Consider the following 19960-nt stretch of genomic DNA (forward strand, 5'->3'; position numbering starts at 1 on the left):
ACTTTATATTTACAACACGATGGCGGTAGGAGTTCTGACTCCTTTTTGGGGGTAACACGGAAACTGAGCGTGCCGGGGACGCGCCTCCTTAAATGTGCGTCACGTGAAGACGTGACTGGATATGTCACATATGCCGTGGCGCTCCGGCCGAAGTGTCATGTTTATCTGTATCAAGTGATTCATGATATCAGCTTCAAATCTGCGCTTGGTTTGGGCTTGTCACCTGAAAACTGAGAAGGAGCAGTCATTGGGGCAGGTTGACAGCCTGTGCACATGTTCGTGCATCGAGGGCTTGTTTTTTTTCTAGGTGACGTCACCACACGGTTTTCTTGCTTTTCTTTCGTAGCTTGACTTTTGCCGTGTGAGAAATCTAATGCGTGCTTATGCGTGATCCTGGTGTCCTTTGGTTTCAGTTTTGCATTGAAAAATGAGTCAGGACTCTTCCCACCAACGGGCTTCATATTGGTGTTATTGATCCGTTTGAAAAGCCGATTTGTTATAAGCTTGCCATTAGCCATAAATGTACTATTTGCACTAGCGGCCCAGCGTCAATAACTTTAAATTTAAACGGTAATGCTCAAAGTCAGTGATTATTTGAGCAACAGTATACATAAAGATACGGTTGTCTGGAGCACAGACAAAAAGCGTAAAATAGGCTTGATAGGGTCTAGTGTTTGATTTTGTTTGGTGTACCCCCTATACAAAGTCTCAGTAATTAGGCTACTTACGGATCGGACATGAAACTCTGTCTTATCGCTTTTCTTTCGCGAATCTTGTCCAGCACAAAGTATTATTCTATCTTGAATACCCTATTTGTTAGAGACTGGTTTGATGGACACGTGGGGAAATACCACAGTGATGTTGTAGGCGACGCTCTGGCGGAGCACTTGCCGGCTTTTATCGCCAGGCTAAAGGCTCCCTGTTGCTAAAATCCACCGCCACCACCCCACCACCATACGTGAAACTAAAATTTGTTCACCTTTATTTATGGTCGCGCAAAGCACACTTCTATGAGAAAAAAATGAAATGTTATTGAACCAACAATTCTTATTTGGAAAATTAATTGTTTATTTAGTAAATTGGTTTTCTCCACTAACTGTAATCTTTTTAGAGTCTATCAAGACCGCTACTATTTCCCCGGCCTAAACCAGAATTTTGAGGTATCGGAGAAGCATAACATAACTTATACGTACAGCCTTGCAGGCTTATACAATAGTTATTTTCCCAAGCGTCAAAGAAAAACACTGTAATGTCACGCTGGAAACTTATTATAATACCTGCTTCGAACAACCACAGTTACCATTTATGTTGCGAGACATGTCATGAGATATGATGTCATATTTTTTAAACTAACAAGAGAGGTACATTTTTCCCAGAATCGCGATGAGAATTGGTGGATTTTTAAGAAGTTCGGAGATAAATAATTATGTTTACTCGTTGCATAGTTGTTCCTCTGTGGGGGAATTTCAAAGCGAAAATACATAAAATTATGTTGCGTATTACGTGGAATTTGCCGGTAACTGTTCTCTTTGTTCTCGCAAGCGGGCTTCAGCAATGAGGGCCTAAATAAAAAGCACGTTACACCGCCAAAATCCGTAAAATTTGCATTGCTTAATTCTTTTCGGTCGGTGAAGCGATTGAAAATAGCGAGCGCGTTGCCGATTCGCTTGGAATAGAGAAGACCCGCAACGTAGCTCCACGTTAAGGTAAATGCAGTAGTAACGAGCATAAACATTCCTTGCCTTTCAGCTGCTTCACAGCATGTTAAACTTCTTTGACACCTATATGAGGAAATTCCGCATATATAGGTACCGCCCTTATTTTGCCGTCTTTAACCTAGTATACAAACACAGGTGAACGCTCGCCGTAGCAAGAGGAAAATCGGATAACAGTGGGAAAGGTGAGAATCACCGCAACCTGTTTAGAGAGCCGAGTTCTTTCTTTAACACAGGCTTTCTCATACACTGGGAGCCATTTGTTGTTTTCATATGATATGCTTCAAGAAACAGCTTGATCAAAACGTCATCGGAGCTTTTTTTCTTGCTAGACTCGTCATCATGGCCCTTGTCTACATATAATTTCGACAGAGACATCAATGCGATTAACAATGGAGCAGTGCAGCAAGACACCGCATTGGCACCTCCGAAACGCGTCGTGTATCAGGCGTGCATGCACAGCTTCCGGGCTCCTCGCTCGTGCTTCCCTCTGGACACACTGCGCCATCCAGTGGCGCCGCAACGAAACCCACCTGTGGCACGTGTCTCAATATACATTCAGACAACGTTCTCTGAATATATGCGACAATCGAGGAATCGATTCCACCCTATACTCTATAGATTTTAAAGGATTTTTTTTTGTCCTTAAAGAGCGACACACATCTAGTGTCACACACTCAGTGATCCAAGTTTGTCCAATGGTTCGTTTTACAACACGGTTCTCTCAACACAGGTCACTACTTAGTGAGCCAAGACGGCGGGAAAACATTTACAGTCGTACCGCCGTATTCTCAAACTGCCCCACTGCCCCAGACACGAATCTCGTCCTCAGCTCCACTGGACTGAGGACAACACCACCCGTCGTCTAAGAAGACGCTAAGCTTCTCAAGAATGCTCGTGGGTTGTCAGCGAAGCTCAGTTTACACTTCTATCGAAGTATCATCTCCTGTCTTGCGCCTTCGGGCCTCCCTCTGGCTAAGTCATAGTGAAAGTACTGTTTCCGAGGGCGGCCGGCCAATGACAAAAGAGCAGTGAAGACATTTCGAAATCCAGCCCCTGGTTTTCAGTTTTCCTGCTGTGTCACATAAGCATGCGTGCATGTGTAGTAACTGTGTTCGAGCAAATACACCGAAAAATATATCAATTACATTCACACTTCAGGGTGAATACTTGCAAGTCCCAATGAAGCGTACTAATCACGGCTAGTTAAATAAGCGCATAAACTAATGTTACCGCATTTACGTAATAAGTACAATCTTATTGCGCTTTATATCGAGGAAGGACCTTTCTCTTAGAGGAATGCCATCGGTGCCTAAGTGCTTCCTCATGTTTCCGTATTTCAGTTTTCTTTTGTGTTTTCTTTGGTGCGGTTTGCGCACACGTGTTAACTACGCTGCTCTGTTGGTTTCTGTTGAGTGATCAGGGAGGGGCAAGCCGGTCAACTGCTTAATCTGCCACGTTTACCTCGTTTTCCTCATCGCTGCACATTTATGAGAAATAAATTGAATGCCAGAACAAGTCTGACGGCTGCAAAAAAATATATGCTCTTATTATACGCGTCGATATTGCGCCGAACACAGCCTTCGTTCTACAACGCGATGGACTATACAGCCGCACTTTATGCCACATTAAAACCGACTCCAGCTTTTCAAGTCTTGTTCAGCGATTGCGTTCATTTTGTGCCCTCAAACTGCAGGACTGTGTATCGTGGCCAGCAGTCCATGCTGCGCGTGTACGAACGCTCCCTGAGGAACGATAAGGCGCGGAGTGCCGGAGTCGCTGCCGTGAATACTCCACGTTCTCCCGCGCCAGTGCCACCCTCTGCCGACGTTCGGACCCCTGGCGGCCACCGGGTCTGGCGATAACAGCCGGACCCATAGCTCTGAGCTCCCTAGTGATGATTTGGGACCTGTGGACATTCATGCGAAAGTGACCTTTACCAGGCCGACAGCAGACTGAGATTAACGTAAATGACGAAAAAGCATCAGGTGCTAGCTCTCCAGCAACAAGAAAAACTTGGCGGAAATATAGCAGCTGATTGTGCGTTCGTGCGTTTGTGTGTGCGGGTGTTTGTGTGTGTGATATGAAGAGGCTAACCATTTGCATCACAAATTGCAGCCAATAAGCTTAGTTTCCCTGCTTCATTAGACGAGCAGTACCGAAGTCATCCATTAAGTAGAATTTATATGCTAGTGTGTTTTGTGTATGTGTGCGGGGGAGTGGGTATGTGCGTGTGCGCATTTGTGTGTGTGCGTGCGTGTGCGACTTTGCCCTACTACATGCATTATTATTGCACATAACACTTATCAACCCCTGATTTTTCTACGGGCAGGCTAGCTTGCTAACAGCAGCTTTGTACGTGTCATTTCCTTTCTCCATTCTAACAAAACCCCACGTGCTATCTTTCCACCTCCTTCTGCAGCATCTGGAAACAGCTTGACGTACCTGAATCCCGATCCACGTCACATCCCCAACCATAACTACGGTTTCACTTTGACGTGCTTTGTATTTGTGATATTGAGCACCACTTTTACAGACTGCTCAAATCCTGACATTTCATTATTCTGTGTTCTCTGCCTGTAGGGTTCAGTTGCACATTCATGCACTTATTCTGCGTCTGCGCGCCAGAGTTAGCCTTTGCCCTGAGACTAGACACCTTGCATGGTGCCGTGAACACAACTCTGAGAACGGCACGTTCACCAATTCTCTTGACGTTGCGCTACAAATATTGTTGGGTAAAGAAGCTACAACCACATTTTCTTTTCGTTTTTATGCTTGTCTTGTCTGTATTGTGGCTGGTGCCATCGGGTCTCTTAAACAGGCTGCCTGCCGCAAACATTAAAGCCTATAGCCTCGGTAGGCTGCACGCAACAGGTGGTTAGGCTGCCTGTGGAAGCTGTCTAAATATTTGTCACAAGATTTGTTGATAGCACTTAGGAAGGAAAGGGGCGCCATGCTTCGTTTTAGTCTCTTATGGAATGCGCTGATGCAAACAAAAGCAGTGGCGTGTTGCCTCGTGGCTCAGATGACCAGCAGACGTAACTGTAGTGGAAGCACAGGCTGAAGTACGCAAACCTGATTGTGTGGTTTTCCAGCATTTTGTAGGTAATTAAACATGTAAGACGTCATACAACTGCGAAACCCTGTCACTTGGATATTAACCGATCTACAATGTCTCCGAACACTAAGTGTCGTCACCGTCATAAAACGCTTGCTTTTTCAATCACTTAAGATGTAGAACGTCGTCATCAAAGTAAACCACGTTACGTCCCTCAGAAACCGTTACCGTACCCTACTCCGACCTTGTTTGCTTTAGTCGGGCCATAATCATTTCATGCGGTTAAATTTGTTCACTCTAGGCAAAACTTTACCGGCTCAAGGACGTCACTGGCTGTCATGCTTATTGCGCTTCGAAGGCGAAATATACATACCTCGCTTGTCAAATGCATCCTGAATACAGCGCATTAGCACATACTGTGGTAGAGAATAGTAGAGACATATTACTCAATTGAAAAAACTCAAGTCCTTGTTAGCGCTGTTTTTAGAAATCGTATAACCTAGTCCGAGACGGGAATCCTCAATGGTCTAGGGCCATATAACTGTGATCTAGGGCCATATAACGTAAAACTATTCTTATATGTTTTTATTCCAATCTCCTGACGCCAAATTTGCGTGATCGACTACGCAAGCATCGGGCGGTAAGCCGACATGTTGCTTCAAAAGCCCAATCAAACGCGCTCCTCGTTTAAGGTCACTTTTTTTTTTTTGCTTCGAAAGAGAATAGTATTGCCTACGTTGAGCAGTTTTTCTTATTCAATTGGCTAACACGAGGCGAGGAGCACGCTCAAGTGAAGAGGGTTTTGATGGGGCCGAGTCAGTACAGTGATAATGGACAACACGATGAGGAGGATGGTGCGGGCGTCTGCGATTGGTCCGCTTCCCCTTACTTAGCTTGTGGTGGCCGGTCGAAAATCGCGGCGACATGCAACGGAATGTTAAAAATGCCGCCAAAACAGATCCCCAGCAAAGCATAGTCCACACAGTATGACGGATATGTGCAGAAAGGACTCGATAACGTTACACTGCACGCAAAAAAATTATTATACGCAAATAAATCCTTGCTCCCCCAGCAGCTCGGAGTTGCAAGTGCCAGAGCGATTAGCAGGCAGCCACTTTCAGAACTTTCGGAACGAGGCAGTAGCCGGCTATTCAGAAACAAAAATCAGTTCTATTCGGTATATTAATGCGTCTTTAACACGTGCACATCACTTTGACCCGGTGAGTTTTCGGCGTTTTCTGACGTCGCGTGACAGGCAGGTGAAATGGGTGCAGCCCGAAAACACTTGCACAATGGCAGCGGGCTAATGGTGAAAAATTCGTCGAATCAGAAACAATTATTTTTGTTTTGTTTTTTCTAATCATGCATAATCGGTGTGCATATAATATAGCTGACGAGGCGTTTTCGCAGTTTTTGAGACGTAACGTGAAAGACAGGCGAAGTGGGGGTATCGTAGAGGGCTGATCGCAGGATTGGAATAGACAAGTTCGGAATAGCTTTACGTTATAGGTCCCCTTTCCATGCGCACTGGTAGAAAGTTATCCTTGCCAGCTAACTTTCGCGGAGGCTATCACCGTAAAAGGTGAAGTTTCTTTGTGGATCTTATCGCTTCTGCGTAGCCCCGCTCTAGAAAAGCAAATCCTGGCTGTCCGGCGTGCCCGCGACCGGGCCGGTGGGCTAGACCTGCCGGTTCCGACGTGGGACTAGCCAGGTGCGCGACGAGTTCGCGTCCTCGCCGGACCTGCAATAAAGGTTTCTTCACTCACTCACTCACTCTTATCATGAGCACTTAGAAAATAGGCACAGGACGTAGGCAGCGTAGAGCGAGGCAGTATATATATATATATATATATATATATATATATATATATATATATATATATATATATATATATATATATATATATATATATATAGTGGAAGGCCGTGTTGCTCAGCTCCGACTCTCACCTGAGGCCAAGGCCATCAAGAGAGTTGAAGAAGCCGCCCGGGCCCAGGGGCTCGTGGCTGCCTAACCACAAGGCCACCTGTCAATACCTTGTTTTCCAATAAAGTATTTACTCACTCACTCCTTTATGTTTCATAGGTTAGGTTTTCCCACAACGTACTACAATTTCACGCTGTCAGCGTCCATGCCATCATCATAAATTTAAGAGAAAGGGAGCAATTCAGACTGTAGGATTGATATATTTTGTTTAGATTTATCATCCTTCTTTCTTTTTGTTCGATTTTGTTGCCGTCATTCTTTTTCTTTTCCCTCATGCGCGATGCTTTTTCGTTAAGTCCGCCGTAGTGGGTAAGTGCCAATCATTGCGAACAACAACAAGAGCTCAAAAGATGGCATTAACACATAAGGGTCGGCACAAATCTAGCGAAATTCCAAGGTGAGTGCTCTCGACAGAAGCGCGCGATAATATCATGGAGGGTCTAGCGTCATAGCTATAACGAACGTTCATTCTTATCAGCGCCTACAAAGCTTATGACACCTCATGCAGAGAAATTCTAATGTGTTCACGTAATACCTCGCATTGACGTCGTGCTTGGCCGAATCGTGTGCAAACACAGCACTCTTCCCGTGGCCGCGGAACATTTTTTATTTTCTTTAACTTTGACCACATTGCTCTATCTCAAATGGTGGAAGTTTTGTTTCTCTCAATATGGTATACTGCCTAGAGTTGCACATACACATATTTCACATTGGGCTGTTGGTAAGGCTGCACCGCATTAAAGCAGGGCGACCGACGTTTAGAAGTTATTCGTCTGACAGAATATCTACTTCGTCGTAAAAAGTGAATGCACCTGCCATGTGATCTTTTTGTACACGTTGGCGTCGGTGACCGGTGTGCAAACAATGAGTATATTAGTCCCGAAGAAATCATCCCTCTTATTTAAATATTGTGAAACAATTCATTCAAGTCATGCTTTCTTTTTCGTGTATGAGAGATGCTTTCAATTGTAACAACGATTGTTAGAACGACAGAATTATTTCCTATTATGAGACCACGTCTTTTGATCGTGATTTCAGTCAATTTTTTCTCAGTGACCCGCTGCACAGTGCATTTCCTCCAAAGTTCTCTCTATGGTATTTTTTTTTCTTTTCTTTCCAGGACTAGCCCAGTCACGATGCAAATACTCAGGGAATCGGAGCTCCAGTTCTCCGTGGACATGTACGCACAGCTGCAGTCCCAAAACAGAAACGGCGAGAACATCGTGTTCTCCCCATTCAGCATTGCCGTAGCCCTTACCATGACTCTTGCCGGCGCCCGAAACAACACCGCCGAACAACTCGCCACCCTCCTGCGCGTCAGAGACCACCAGGAGAAGATTCACGATCTGTACGCGAAATTTCTCAACAAGCTCTCCAAATTCGCCCCGCACGTCGAGTTCCACGTGGCGAACCGGATGTACGGCGACCAACAATTTCCGGTGCGGAAGAGCTACCGATCGTACTTGGAGAACTCATACGGCGCCACTATCAGGTCCGTCGACTTTGTGAAAGACTCCGAAGCGGTTCGAGTCGAAGCGAACGCATGGGTCTCGGAAAAAACCGCATCTAAAATTCAGGAGCTGCTACCAGCTGGAAGCGTCTGTGCTGGCACTGCGCTGATCTTGCTGAACGCTATTTACTTTAAGGGCTTCTGGAGGTCACCCTTCGAGGAAGCCCACACGGCAACTCGCGACTTCCACCTCGACTCAAAGAACACCGTGCAAGTGGACACCATGTTCCAGGAAAGCCAGAGTTACAAAATAGGCAGCTCCAAGGACCTCAGGGCCCGAGCTCTGGAGATGCCTTACCGAGGTGGCAAGGTGTCCATGGTGATCCTACTTCCAGACGACGTGGAAGGCTTACCATTTCTAGAAAAGCGTATTTCGTCGGAAAGACTCCGTACGCTTCTCGGAAGCCTCCAGGAGAACAACAGTGTCCAACTTAGTGTTCCCAAATTCAAGCTCGAGCGTAGCCTCGTTCTCAACGACGTTCTCAAGGCCCTCGGTGTCGTGGACTTGTTTACGCCGGAGGTCGCTGACCTCTCGGGTATCTTCGAGGGCGGCAAGCCAGCGGTCTCCGACGCAGTCCACAAGACGTTCCTACAGGTTGACGAAGATGGCACAGAAGCTGCTGCTGCTACAGGAATGGTTCTTCAGCTTCTCTCCGCTGCCATAAACCTGCGGCCGACATACTTTACGGTCGACCATCCTTTCATGTTCATAATCAAGACTAATGAGCCAGATATAATTCTCTTTGTTGGCTCAGTGAGGAAACCATGAAACGTGCTGCGAAGCATGTTAACGTACGATCTTTCTTGATAATTGAAAAAATTCGGCACCTTTCTTTCCTTAGGTTGAGAGTGCCAACTATATAAATTTTCCTGAATCAGATAGCAAAATACTATTCATAAATTTGAAGTGATCTTGCAGTCTCTTATAGACCTGTGTCCGCCTTTTTCCGTGTTTAAGTTTTCGACCCTTGTCGATGTGTTTCACGGTGTGGCATTTGTAATGAAAGATATTTTTCGTAGATATACTCAGTTCCAGAAGCCTCCACCATGGCGTCCATCATGGCCCACTGTGAAGTATATTAGATGTTAAAGGCCTAGAATTGGAATTTGTGTAGTTTTCCCTTGGCTTGTTGACGCGCTGTCACAGAGTCTTGGTGCACCAGAACATGCCTCTGTACCATAACTCATTACGAATGCTACCATTCGAGCGTCGGGCGAGATCTCATTACTGCTTTTTGAGAGGGTAATTTAGGCACACAAAAAAATTTATATTGCGCTAGCTGCCCAGTGCCTTCAGCCATGACTTAAACGGGAGAAGCCGCCAGGCAGCGGAGCACTGGGTCTGTTAAGGGCCCCCAAATTCTATGAATGAAGCGAGGCGCTCGGCTTTAATGGAGTTCTCGCTGAAGAGCGCCGCTTCGAGAGGTTTGGTCCCGGTCTATGTATGCGCTGTAAGTAATGTTTGCAATGGAATAACAACTAGCCCGTACCCAAACCCAGCGCAATTGTCTTCGTCGTTCTTTTGGTCCCTGTCTGTGTATGCGTTGTAAGTGATGTTTGCAGAGGTTACAAAACTTTTGCAATGCAGGCACAAGGTGTCGACTAACTCCTCATCATATTCGTCCGTGATGCGATGCCCACACCACCTTCTTCTCCAGTACAATATTGAGATCTGTGTCCGAGGCCGCCATCACTGAATCACTGAGTGAATTACGCTAAGGCGCATTTTGTTACTAATTGCAAGGTAGCCGCTCAAAGTCGCGATTGCGAATTTATTTCATAACTTCCATTCAGTTCCCAAGTTCGCTTGTTCTTTAGGGCATTAAATGTTCTGCGTTCTCAACTAATTTGAAAGAATTATGTCATTTTCACAGCATAATTAAATATTAACTATTTTGAAAATGCATTCCACTAAATCTTAGTGTTATCTTCATTATCATCGTCATCATCGTATCATCGTCATTTGTAACTTCATTTATGACTGAAAACTGTTGTTTATAGCGCTCTAAAAACATTTTTTTACGGCATCTCCTCTGTCTCAGGTGTTTCTTTGTGAAGTTAAACACGGCGTATTAATCTGTGAGCCACAGTTCATGTGGTTGCCTGTTTATTATCAGAAGTTGAAGATAATACGGGGTCACCAAATTTCATTTGGGTATTAAAGCGATACCTGTCATGGGCACTGGAAATTACTTGTAACAAATACTGTAGGATCTAAGCCGACAAGGGGTAAGGATAGAGTAAAGAATAACATGAGGAAGACAAACGTAATGTTCAAAGGCTGGGAAGAGAACGACAATTCATGCTTGGCAGTCAGCCCCTTGAGAATATGCAAAGGCGCATTTATCTAGGCCAGCTATTCAAAGAAGAATAAGAATACCTGATAAGCATAACTCATCATGAGAAGCAAGCTTACAGAAGAATAAAAATGGGTTGGAGCGCATACGGTTGGCATCAGCAAGTCAGAACCGGTAGCTTACCATTATCATTGAAAAAGAAAGCGTACAATCATCGCATACTACCGGTGCTAACATATGGGGCAGGAACATTTAGGTTAGCAAGAAAAATTTAGAAGAGGTTAAGGGCAGCACAGCAAGCGATGGCATGAAAAATATTAGGTACCACCTTAAGAGACCGGAAGACAGCGCTTTGGAATAGATAGCAAACAGGGGTAGCCAATTTTCTAGTTGACGTTAAGCCGAAAGAAAGGAGCTGCGCAGGTTATGCAATGCGTAGGGTAGATAACCGGTGCGCCATTAGAGTTACAGAATGGATACCAAGGGAAGGAAAGTGCAGTCGAGGGCGGCAGTCAATTAGATGGTGTGATGAAATTGGGAAATTTGCAGGCATAAGACGGAGTCAGCTGGCGCTACACAGGATTAATTGAGATCGCTGAAAGAGGTCTTCTTCCTGCAGTAAACATAATGACGATGATGATGATCCTAATAGTGATGATGCCTTCTTCATTTAATACGTGTTTGCCACCCTTACAGCTGTGAAAGCAACCACTCGGAGTGGAATGGAAAAACTTTATTTCTCTATATCTCAGAGAGATTGGCGGTGGGCCGGTGTCTTCATGTTTTGAGTCCTGGCCGCTTCACAAGGTCGGCGCCCCTATTCCAGGGCACCGCTGAGTCTTGCTGCCTCGCAGGCGTGCTGCACAATTGCCCGTTGGGCTGCGAGCTCGCTGCTGGTGAGCAGATCCTCCCATTGTTCCGCACTTGGGTTATTTACTTTATGGAATGCGAAATTACGCTTGCATTCCCACGTGATGTGGTATAACGTGGGGGTTGTTCCGCACCACGGACATGTATCCCTGTACTGGGTAGGGAACATTTTGTGTAATGTGTGCAGGTTGAAGAACGTGCCTGCTTGCAGTCTTCGCCAGCTTACTGCCTCATGTTGTGTGAGCGATGTGTGGGGTGGGGGGTATTTAAGTCTCCTTCCTCTGTAGTAGTTAAGTATTTCTGCATACGTCAGCTCCACCGTTAAGGGGGCCTCTAGGGTTTCCGACTGCCCTGCTCGGTGCGTGAGTTCGCGAACTAGGCGGTCCACCCTTGAGTTGCCCTCTATCCCGGTGTGTGCCGGTATCCAGAAGATCCTATGTTTTATCTTTTTGTTAGGAGGCTCTGTTTTGAGGAGGATTCTCAGTGCTTCCTTACTAACTCTGCCTTGTGTGTAGTTCCTGCATGTTGCTTTGGAGTCCGTTAGAATTATCAGATATTTGTTCCTGCGGTAACCATCAACCGCCGCTAGAGCTACGGCGACTTCCTCCCCCTCCGTTACCGTGCAGTTTCTCAGGGTCGCGCAGCTAATTGGTTCTCCCGTGTGGTTTACCACTGCTGCCGCGACTCTAAACATTCTAGTGTTGCGGTCCCATGGGTATACGGCCGCGTCTGTGTATACTGTGTTTTCTAGTGCGGCTAGGTTTCGTTCCACGAAATCTGCTCGTGCCTGCCTTCTGGCGGCGTGGAGATTCGGGTCCATGTTTCTCGGTAGGGGGCTAACCTCCAGTGTCTGGCGAACGCTGTCTGGGATGCTAGCTGCCCGATCCTCTAGTCCGTCTGTGTTATGCCCTATTCTTTTTAGGAGCTTGCGGCCGGTGGCAGTCTGCTGGAGCCTGGCGATCTGTGCAATGAGCTGCGCTTCCGCGAGTTCTTCGAAAGTGTTGCTTAGGCCCATCTGTAACAGTTTATCGTTGGGCGTGTTTCTAGGCAGATGTAGCGCCGTCTTATACGCCTTCCTTAGTAGCGTTTCCGTCTGTTCTTTTTCGTGCTTGGTCATGTTGTGGTACGGGAGCGAGTACGTGACTCTGCTGACCACTAGGCTTCTGACCAGCTTGATTGTGTCTTCTTCTCTCATTCCGCTTCTTCTTTGAGATACCCTCGTTATCATTCGGCTTACTTGTTCTGTCGATTTTTTTAGTAAGCTGATTGTGTGGCTGCATTTCTTGCTTCCTTGAATCCACATGCCTAGGACGCGTATCATGCTCCTTTCAGGTATGTTTTGTCCGTCTAGTTTTACTATTAGTTCTTCCTTGGTGGGGTTTCTTCCCACTCTCAGGATTTCTGATTTTTCGGTGGAGCACGCCAGGCCCCTTGCTCTGACGTATTCTTCCACGCACTCGACCGCTTCCTGCAATTTTTCTTGCTTATGCCCCAGGGAGCCTCGATTGACCCAGACCGTGATGTCGTCAGCATATATTGCATGCTGGATGCCATCAATCTTGCTGAGTCGTCGAGCCAGTCCGATCATTGCGATGTTGAAGAGTATTGGTGAGATCACGGAGCCCTGCGGCGTGCCTTTGCGTGGGGTGGTAAAGATGTCACTTCGCAGATCCCCCAATCCCACCGTAGCCGTGCGTTTGGTCAGAAAGGCCCTCACGTAGTCGTGGATTCTCTTGGCGCAGTTGACTGTTGTTCAGTCCTTCCATGATGGCTTCGTGGCTAACGTTGTCGAAGGCCCCTTTGATATCTAGGGCCATGATAACGTTTTCGCCTGCTCTGGGTGACGTGTTTATGACTTCTTCTTTTATCTGTAGCAGGACGTCCTGTGTTGACAGGTTCGCCCGGAAGCCAAACATGCTGTGCGGGTATAGCTCCTTGTCTTCCAGGTGGCGTTGGATTCTTCTGGTGACTATCCTTTCGTAGAGTTTACCGAGGCACGAGGTGAGGGAGATGGGCCTCAGGTTTTCAATCTGAAGCTTTTTGCCGGGTTTAGGTATCATCACCACGACAGCGTGCTTCCATTCCTTCGGTATCGTGCCCTCTGCCCACAGTGTGTTGAGGTATGCTGTGAACTGATCTATCGCCTCGTCGCTGAGGTTGCGTATTAGGGAGTTTCTGATCTTGTCGGCGCCCGCGGCTGTGTTTTTGGTTGTCGCTCTAATTGCCGCGTAAACTTCCTCTCTTGTAATCGGTCTGTCCATGTGGGGGTTCTCTGTCCCCAGATACTCCCCGTCGTAGCCTTTGGGATTGTCTTTGCCGTAACATTTTACACGCACTGCCTCCAATAGTTCGTCGTCGGAGCCTTCGTGCTGGTGGACCAGTTTCTGGATTGCTTTGCCGCTTTCTGTTTTCGTTTTGGTTGGGTTCATGAGGGCTTTTAGTATGCGCCACGTCTTGGCTGTGCTAAGCGTGCCGTTCAGTGAGCTGCAGAACTGCTGCCACCCTTGCCTGGCTAGCTGTGTTGCGTACTCTTCTGCCTTCTTAGTGATCTCTGCTATCTTCTTCTTGAGTTTCCTGTTTAGCTTTTGTCTTTTCCAGCGTTTTGTAAGCCCGCGTCTCGCCTCCCATAGCCCGAGTAGCCGCCGGTCCACTCGGAGAAAAAATTTCACGGAAGCTTTTCTCACGCTTTATGCGTTCCAACTTCGTACTGATATCTAGGTCGCCCCTGTCATCATCAGGAACGGCAGACAAAATGAACAATTCAGAATATCAAGCTTATATATTTTTCAGTTATAATCTTTATCGTTACTAATTCCTCCCTCTCGATTTCGATTAATTCTTCATTTATTCTCAGTGGCCCCCTGTTTCGCCAATCTCCAGTAGTGGGTAGGTGCCATTAATTGGTAAAGAGAAGAAGATTGCTAAAGATGGCACAAACACAGGAAGATCGAGCGAAATCTGCTGACAGCCCAAGGTGAGTTCTATCTACGAAATATCAGGCTATAGCCTCGAAGTGGCTTCTTAGCTTATTGTAGATATCAATTCTGCAAAGGTTGTCGCATCTCATGAACAAAAAAAAAACCTAGCGTGTCAACGTACTCATTGGCATTACCGTCTGCTCACAGAATCATGCGTAAACAGAGAACTCCGCGACGAAAGCAGAACATTTGACTATTAAATGACTCATTCTGTTCCTCTCTCTCCTACACCTTATTCACGGTTTCGTTGAAAACGGTGAGGAGCGCCGAGTCCAACACACTGAATTTCTACTATGCCGTTCGTGAAGCTAGTCGAGAAGATGAAAGAAGAGATACCGAACCATTAATTCTATTTCCGTTGCCAGAACGAAGTCTTATTCATACAGAAAGAAAGTCATGTAAACGTATAACTTCCGTTTGCACAATTTGATACCCACGATCCGTGTGCATGTACATTAAGTATGTGCCCCGAATCGAATTCTAAAGAATTAAAAATTCATATTTCGAAAGCTAGAACTCATTATTCACATGCATTACTGATTTCTTGTCTGGAATATCGCTTTGATTACAAGTATATTTAATTCAGAGACACGATTATGTCTTTAGTGATGAGCTGCCATCGAACAAGGGCTGCAGCCAACTTTCAACAAGATAGCTTGTCTTCTAGAAGACACGTCTTCTACAAGTCCCCCTGTCGAAACGTTGATTCCACTCGCAGGAATCACTTAGTCAAACAATGTCCATCCCTTTACCTTCATCTTCGTGTGAACCACCGTCTTACAAAAAAAATCGCGGCGTGTTTTACTTCGGCCAAGAGTTAAATTGTTCTCAGTCGCCATCTGCGAACCGCACACCGAATTTCCTTCAATGGACCTTCACCCTTTTGTTTTTTCGTCGTCCTCAGGTCTATCGTAGCCACGGCCCAAATACTCAACGAATCGGTGCTTAAGTTCTCGGTGGAGATGTACACGCAACTGCAGTCCCAAAACGAGGGCGGCGAGAACCTCATCTTTTCGCCTTTCGGCATCGCTGTGGCACTTACCATGGCCCTCACCGGCGCTCGCAATAACACCGCCGAGGAACTCGCCAGCCTGCTGCACGTCAAAGACCACCAGGACAAAGGCCACGACCACTTTCCGCAATTTCTCAATAACCTCTCCCAATTCGCCCCGGACGTCGAGTTCTACGTGGCCAATAGGATTTACAGCGGCCAACAGTTCAGAGTCCACAGAAGCTATCGTTCGCACCTCGAGAACTCGTACGGAGCAACTATCAGAACCGTCGACTTCAAGAAAGGTCACGAAGCGGTTCGGCTCGAAGCGAACGCATGGATCTCGCAACAGACCGTGTCCAAGATTCGGGACCTTCTTCCGCCCGGAAGCGTTGACGCCGGAACTGCGCTAATCCTGCTGAACGCTGTTTACTTCAAGGGGTTCTGGAAGTCACCCTTCAGAGCAGCCGACACGGCACCTCGCAACTTTCACCTCGACTCCAGGAACACGGTTCGGGTGGACACGATGTTCCAGCACAGCGAGAGTTACAGGCTGGGCAGTTCCAACGAACTCAGGGCGCGAGCTCTGGAGATCCCGTACAGAGGTGGCACGATGTCGATGGTCATACTGCTTCCGGACGGAATAGAAGGCCTGCCATTTCTGGAGAGGCAACTTTCGTGGGAGCGACTGAGCTCTCTACTCAGGTGCCTCAAGAGAAGCAACAACGTCCAGCTCAGCCTTCCCAAGCTCAAGCTCGAGCAGCGCCACGTCCTCAACGACGTTCTCAAGGCGCTTGGTGCCGTGGACCTCTTTACGCCGGGCGTCGCTGACCTTTCGGGCATGTTCCAGGACGCCAGGCCGGCGGTCTCTGACATCGTCCACAAGACGTTCCTCCAGGTCGACGAGGAAGGCACGGAAGCTGTGAATGCCGCAGCCATAATGCTGCGCTCCACCCTCAGGAAATGGCGGCCAGCACACTTCACCGTGGATCATCCTTTCATGTTCATAATCAAGAGCAAAGAGCCCGACGTAATTCTCTTCATTGGCTCGGTGCGGCGGCCGTAACACCCCGCCCAGGCTAGTCGCAATAAATACCCGTTTTGTAATTAGTAAAATTACGTTTTCCTTTTTTATTCCTTCGGTCCGAAAACCAATATCATACTTTCTAGATTCTTCTACAAAGTGGAGCATCACTTCTAATCACACTATTTTCTGCCTATACAGACTCCCATAAACCGCGTCCGCGTTCTGACATCTTAACATTTTCCGATGTTTGTTGACGCGTCCCACGGAGTCCCATTCTCGAAAGGAAAGTGGGGTAACTTCCGCCTTACTCGATCGTTGCCCTCTTCAAACTATTGGCTTTTCTATGTCGTAAGCGGGAGGTTGGTCGCCTCTAAAATATGGTTTCATACGAAGCTCATCAGGCAAGCGTAAAGCGAGATTTGATTACTACTTTGTTAGAGGGTGCTTTCAGCACGTAGTATAATATGAAGGTCTAAATCCTGCTCGCCGAAGAAATCCTGCTCAGCGCATGTATTATAGATTGTCAGGCAGTGTTAAGAAATCTCGATTAAGCTTATGCTCATCATTCTTTGTAATTCAGTACTTTTGTTTGCTTGTTCCTAAGGGTATTTAATTATTCTGTGTTCTCAGCTAGTTCATGTTATTATGCAATTCGCACGGCTTAAATAAATATTTATACGTTCGAATATTCCACCCACTCAACCTCTGAGTTATATTGAGTAATATAAATCCTGATGGGTAATTATATTTATTATTCCGGACATCTGATTTTTTTTATAAAGTCCGAATCTCTTTCTACAGTAACTTTTGTGCCTCAGGTGCGGCTTTGAGACGTTAAAACGTGCCAGTGAATCAGTCAGCTGCCCATTCTGTGGATGGTGTTGTGCAGCCCCAGTCGTAGTAGGAGCTGCGTAGACGCATGTTGGGGTAGTCCCGGCGCTGCCTTTCGTGCCGTACGGAGGAGGGTGTCCATCTGGTGCATCTCAGCCTGAGTCAGGTTATCATAGGGGAGGTGGTAAGTTAATCGGCTAATTATGAAGGCTTGCACAATTCGGAGTACGTCTTTTTCTTGGAATCCCTGTCGGTGGTTTGTAATGCGCTTTATCATGTGCGCTACCTGGGTAAGTTGTTGGCGGAGCATGTGCAGGGCATGTGTGGCCTTCCCGTTGCGTTGTATGTGAAGGCCTAGTACACGCAGTCTGTCTACCCTTGGAATAAAGTTGCCATTGAGATGCAATGTGATGGCTGGTGGAATATCGGCCTTATTGAGTTCTTTTTTTTTTAATACAAGTAGGAGCTCCGATTTCACAGCTGCGCAGGTGAGTCCTCTGGCTGTTGCATACACTTATACTAGATTTACTGCTTCCTGTAGTGCGTCTTGAATGGCGCCGTCTGACCCTGTGGTCACTCAGATTGTAGGTCATCTTAACAGCCAATTGCAACGTCTGCAATGAACAATGCAAGGGTGCCACATTCTATCCCGACTAGATACCAAACACCAAGAAAACCACAACAGGAAATCCGCACACTTCTTGTGCTTATCATTCGCAACAAAATTCACGTGGCCCCAATTCCCCAGAATATGCACCCTGACCGTCATAAAGGCCGAAGAAATGCAAGAGGACAAGTTTTGGCTCGACTCTTTGGCGATGGCACATCGAACACACCGGTCCTATACACCGACGTGGCCCGCTACCCACAGAAACGTGCCCTATGTCTAGACGTACTAGATAGTACAGACATTCTGAGGGCTTCGGCCACGCTCAACACTGTGGACAGTGGCACGGCGAAAGAGGCTGCTATCGCCCTAGCCATCGTACACGCTTCAACCATGCCGGCACCGGATGGACCCATCACAGTGGTCACCGATTCACAGGCCGCCTGCAGCACTCTGGCACAAGGGAGGGTGACACCCTACACATACCGCATCCCTACATCATTACATCCCACAGCGTTACACAGGGTGCGTATCGTCTGGACACTTGGACGCGTGCCTCACTCCATGGTAATGAACGCGCTAATGCGGTTGTCCGAGAGCTCGCTATCCATTGGAAGAGTTGTCCAACCCAGACGACGCACCGACAGAACCACTGTACTACACTGAAACTTTACAATACTACAGAGATGCCAGGAGACACTTTCCTGCACCACATAATTCCTTTAACCGAGAAGATGCCGTCGCGTGGCGACAGCTTCAAACTAATTCATTTCCCTGCCTCTTTTATCTTCACCTCTTCCAACCCACACAATATCCCTCATACTGTCCCTATTGTGGAGCATAGCCGACAGTATACCATTGCACCTGGGAGTGCCCACACCCTCCGGGTTACTCCCCTATTCCGTCACCTTCACCTTCCTCCTGGGAGACTGCGCTGACCAGCTCAGACCCGCAAGAGCAGCGACGGCTGATCCGGCGGGTACGTGGAGTGGCGCGAGCCAATGGGGCCCTGAACTAAGGGCTCCACCCTACGAGGAAGTCGCGCCAGCTCATTAGAAATAAATGTTCTCTCCTTCCCCCCCCCTCTCTCTCTCTCTCTCTTTCTGTATGTGGTTTATTGTTCGTTGTAGAGAAAGTCGGAAATCAGTGCACCGGCCTTGCTAAACTTCATTAGGATATTATTCAATAAATTTATTTCATAATTACCTGCTTCTTAACAAATTACCCTCGTGGTCATTTCTCGGGAAGCATCAAAAAAATTGACTCATACCACCTTTTCTAGGTGTAGAATATTCTTTTTGTTTTTCTTATCAAGGACGCCAAATTGTGAGTAGCGTCTGCGTCTAAACTTCGACTGTCTGCTTTCGTTTTTGTTTTGGATCAGCAATGTCTTGTACGTCATTTTGTTGCTGTTGCGAAGATACTGTAAGTGTGTTTTATTTCCACAAATACGATATAGAGTATCGCGGCGAGAAAGTTGGCGAAAAAACGAAACCTCCTCGCGGCAGCTTGACCTGCTTTGGCCATTTTAAACAGACGGCCGCAACGTGTACATCACTCTTTCACGATCGTGTCTGCGAAGTATCACAGCCTGCTGCGCTCCCTCCCTCGCGAAAACAACAGAAATTTCAGACCGAATGCCGCGCGCCATCCCTCTCGAGCAAGCTGCAACCCTAGCCAGAGAGTCGAGGTCACACATGACAAAAAAAAAAACAATATAATAATCATTGAAACAGATATTCCGGTAAAACGATCTTCAGACGGCGTTTTACAGTTTTCAGTGCAAAAGCTTTAAATGGTGCCTGGTGAGTGGCCCTATAATAAGTTTATGGGCAAAACAAAGCTTGGTATATTACAGTGGGCATGAGAGAAAAAAAAAATATGAATGTACAAATCAGAAGAACACTTTAATATATATTGAAATGAAAACTTTAGCGTGAACAAATAAAACTAAAGAATCACTAAATATAGTTTTTTCGAAATTTATTAAGACAACCGCTTTTGTGCCCCCAATTAAGCTGCGAATTGCAATGAAGGCGTCCCTGTGGCTGAATCCCAGCCAATAGACGCCCCAACGGAGAGGACATGA

At 46.7% G+C, this 19960-nt stretch overlaps 2 protein-coding genes across 2 annotated transcripts; both read left to right on the top strand.

The window, feature by feature from the left end:
- The first annotated feature begins 7103 nt into the window (after positions 1-7103).
- LOC126534546 (ipis-1-like) lies at positions 7104-9198 on the top strand. Its single transcript, XM_050181804.3, has 2 exons — positions 7104-7157; positions 7881-9198. Exons 1-2 carry the CDS (start codon positions 7111-7113, stop codon positions 9037-9039), a joined length of 1206 nt encoding a protein of 401 aa, XP_050037761.3. The 5' UTR covers positions 7104-7110; the 3' UTR covers positions 9040-9198.
- A 6132-nt stretch (positions 9199-15330) lies between these two features.
- LOC126533852 (ipis-1-like) lies at positions 15331-16516 on the top strand. The gene has a single exon (XM_050181048.2). It carries the CDS (start codon positions 15378-15380, stop codon positions 16470-16472), a length of 1095 nt encoding a protein of 364 aa, XP_050037005.1. The 5' UTR covers positions 15331-15377; the 3' UTR covers positions 16473-16516.
- The last annotated feature ends 3444 nt before the right edge of the window (positions 16517-19960 follow it).

Source organism: Dermacentor andersoni, chromosome 7, assembly GCF_023375885.2.
Source record: "Dermacentor andersoni chromosome 7, qqDerAnde1_hic_scaffold, whole genome shotgun sequence".
NCBI lineage: Eukaryota > Metazoa > Arthropoda > Arachnida > Ixodida > Ixodidae > Dermacentor > Dermacentor andersoni.

Coding starts and splice junctions, on each gene's coding strand:
- LOC126534546 (XM_050181804.3), top strand. CDS start 7,111: ATGGCATTAACACATAAGGGTCGGCACAAATCTAGCGAAATTCCAAG. Junction 7,158..7,880: donor AAATCTAGCGAAATTCCAAG/GTGAGTGCTCTC, acceptor TTTTCTTTCCAG/GACTAGCCCAGTCACGATGC.
- LOC126533852 (XM_050181048.2), top strand. CDS start 15,378: ATGTACACGCAACTGCAGTCCCAAAACGAGGGCGGCGAGAACCTCATC.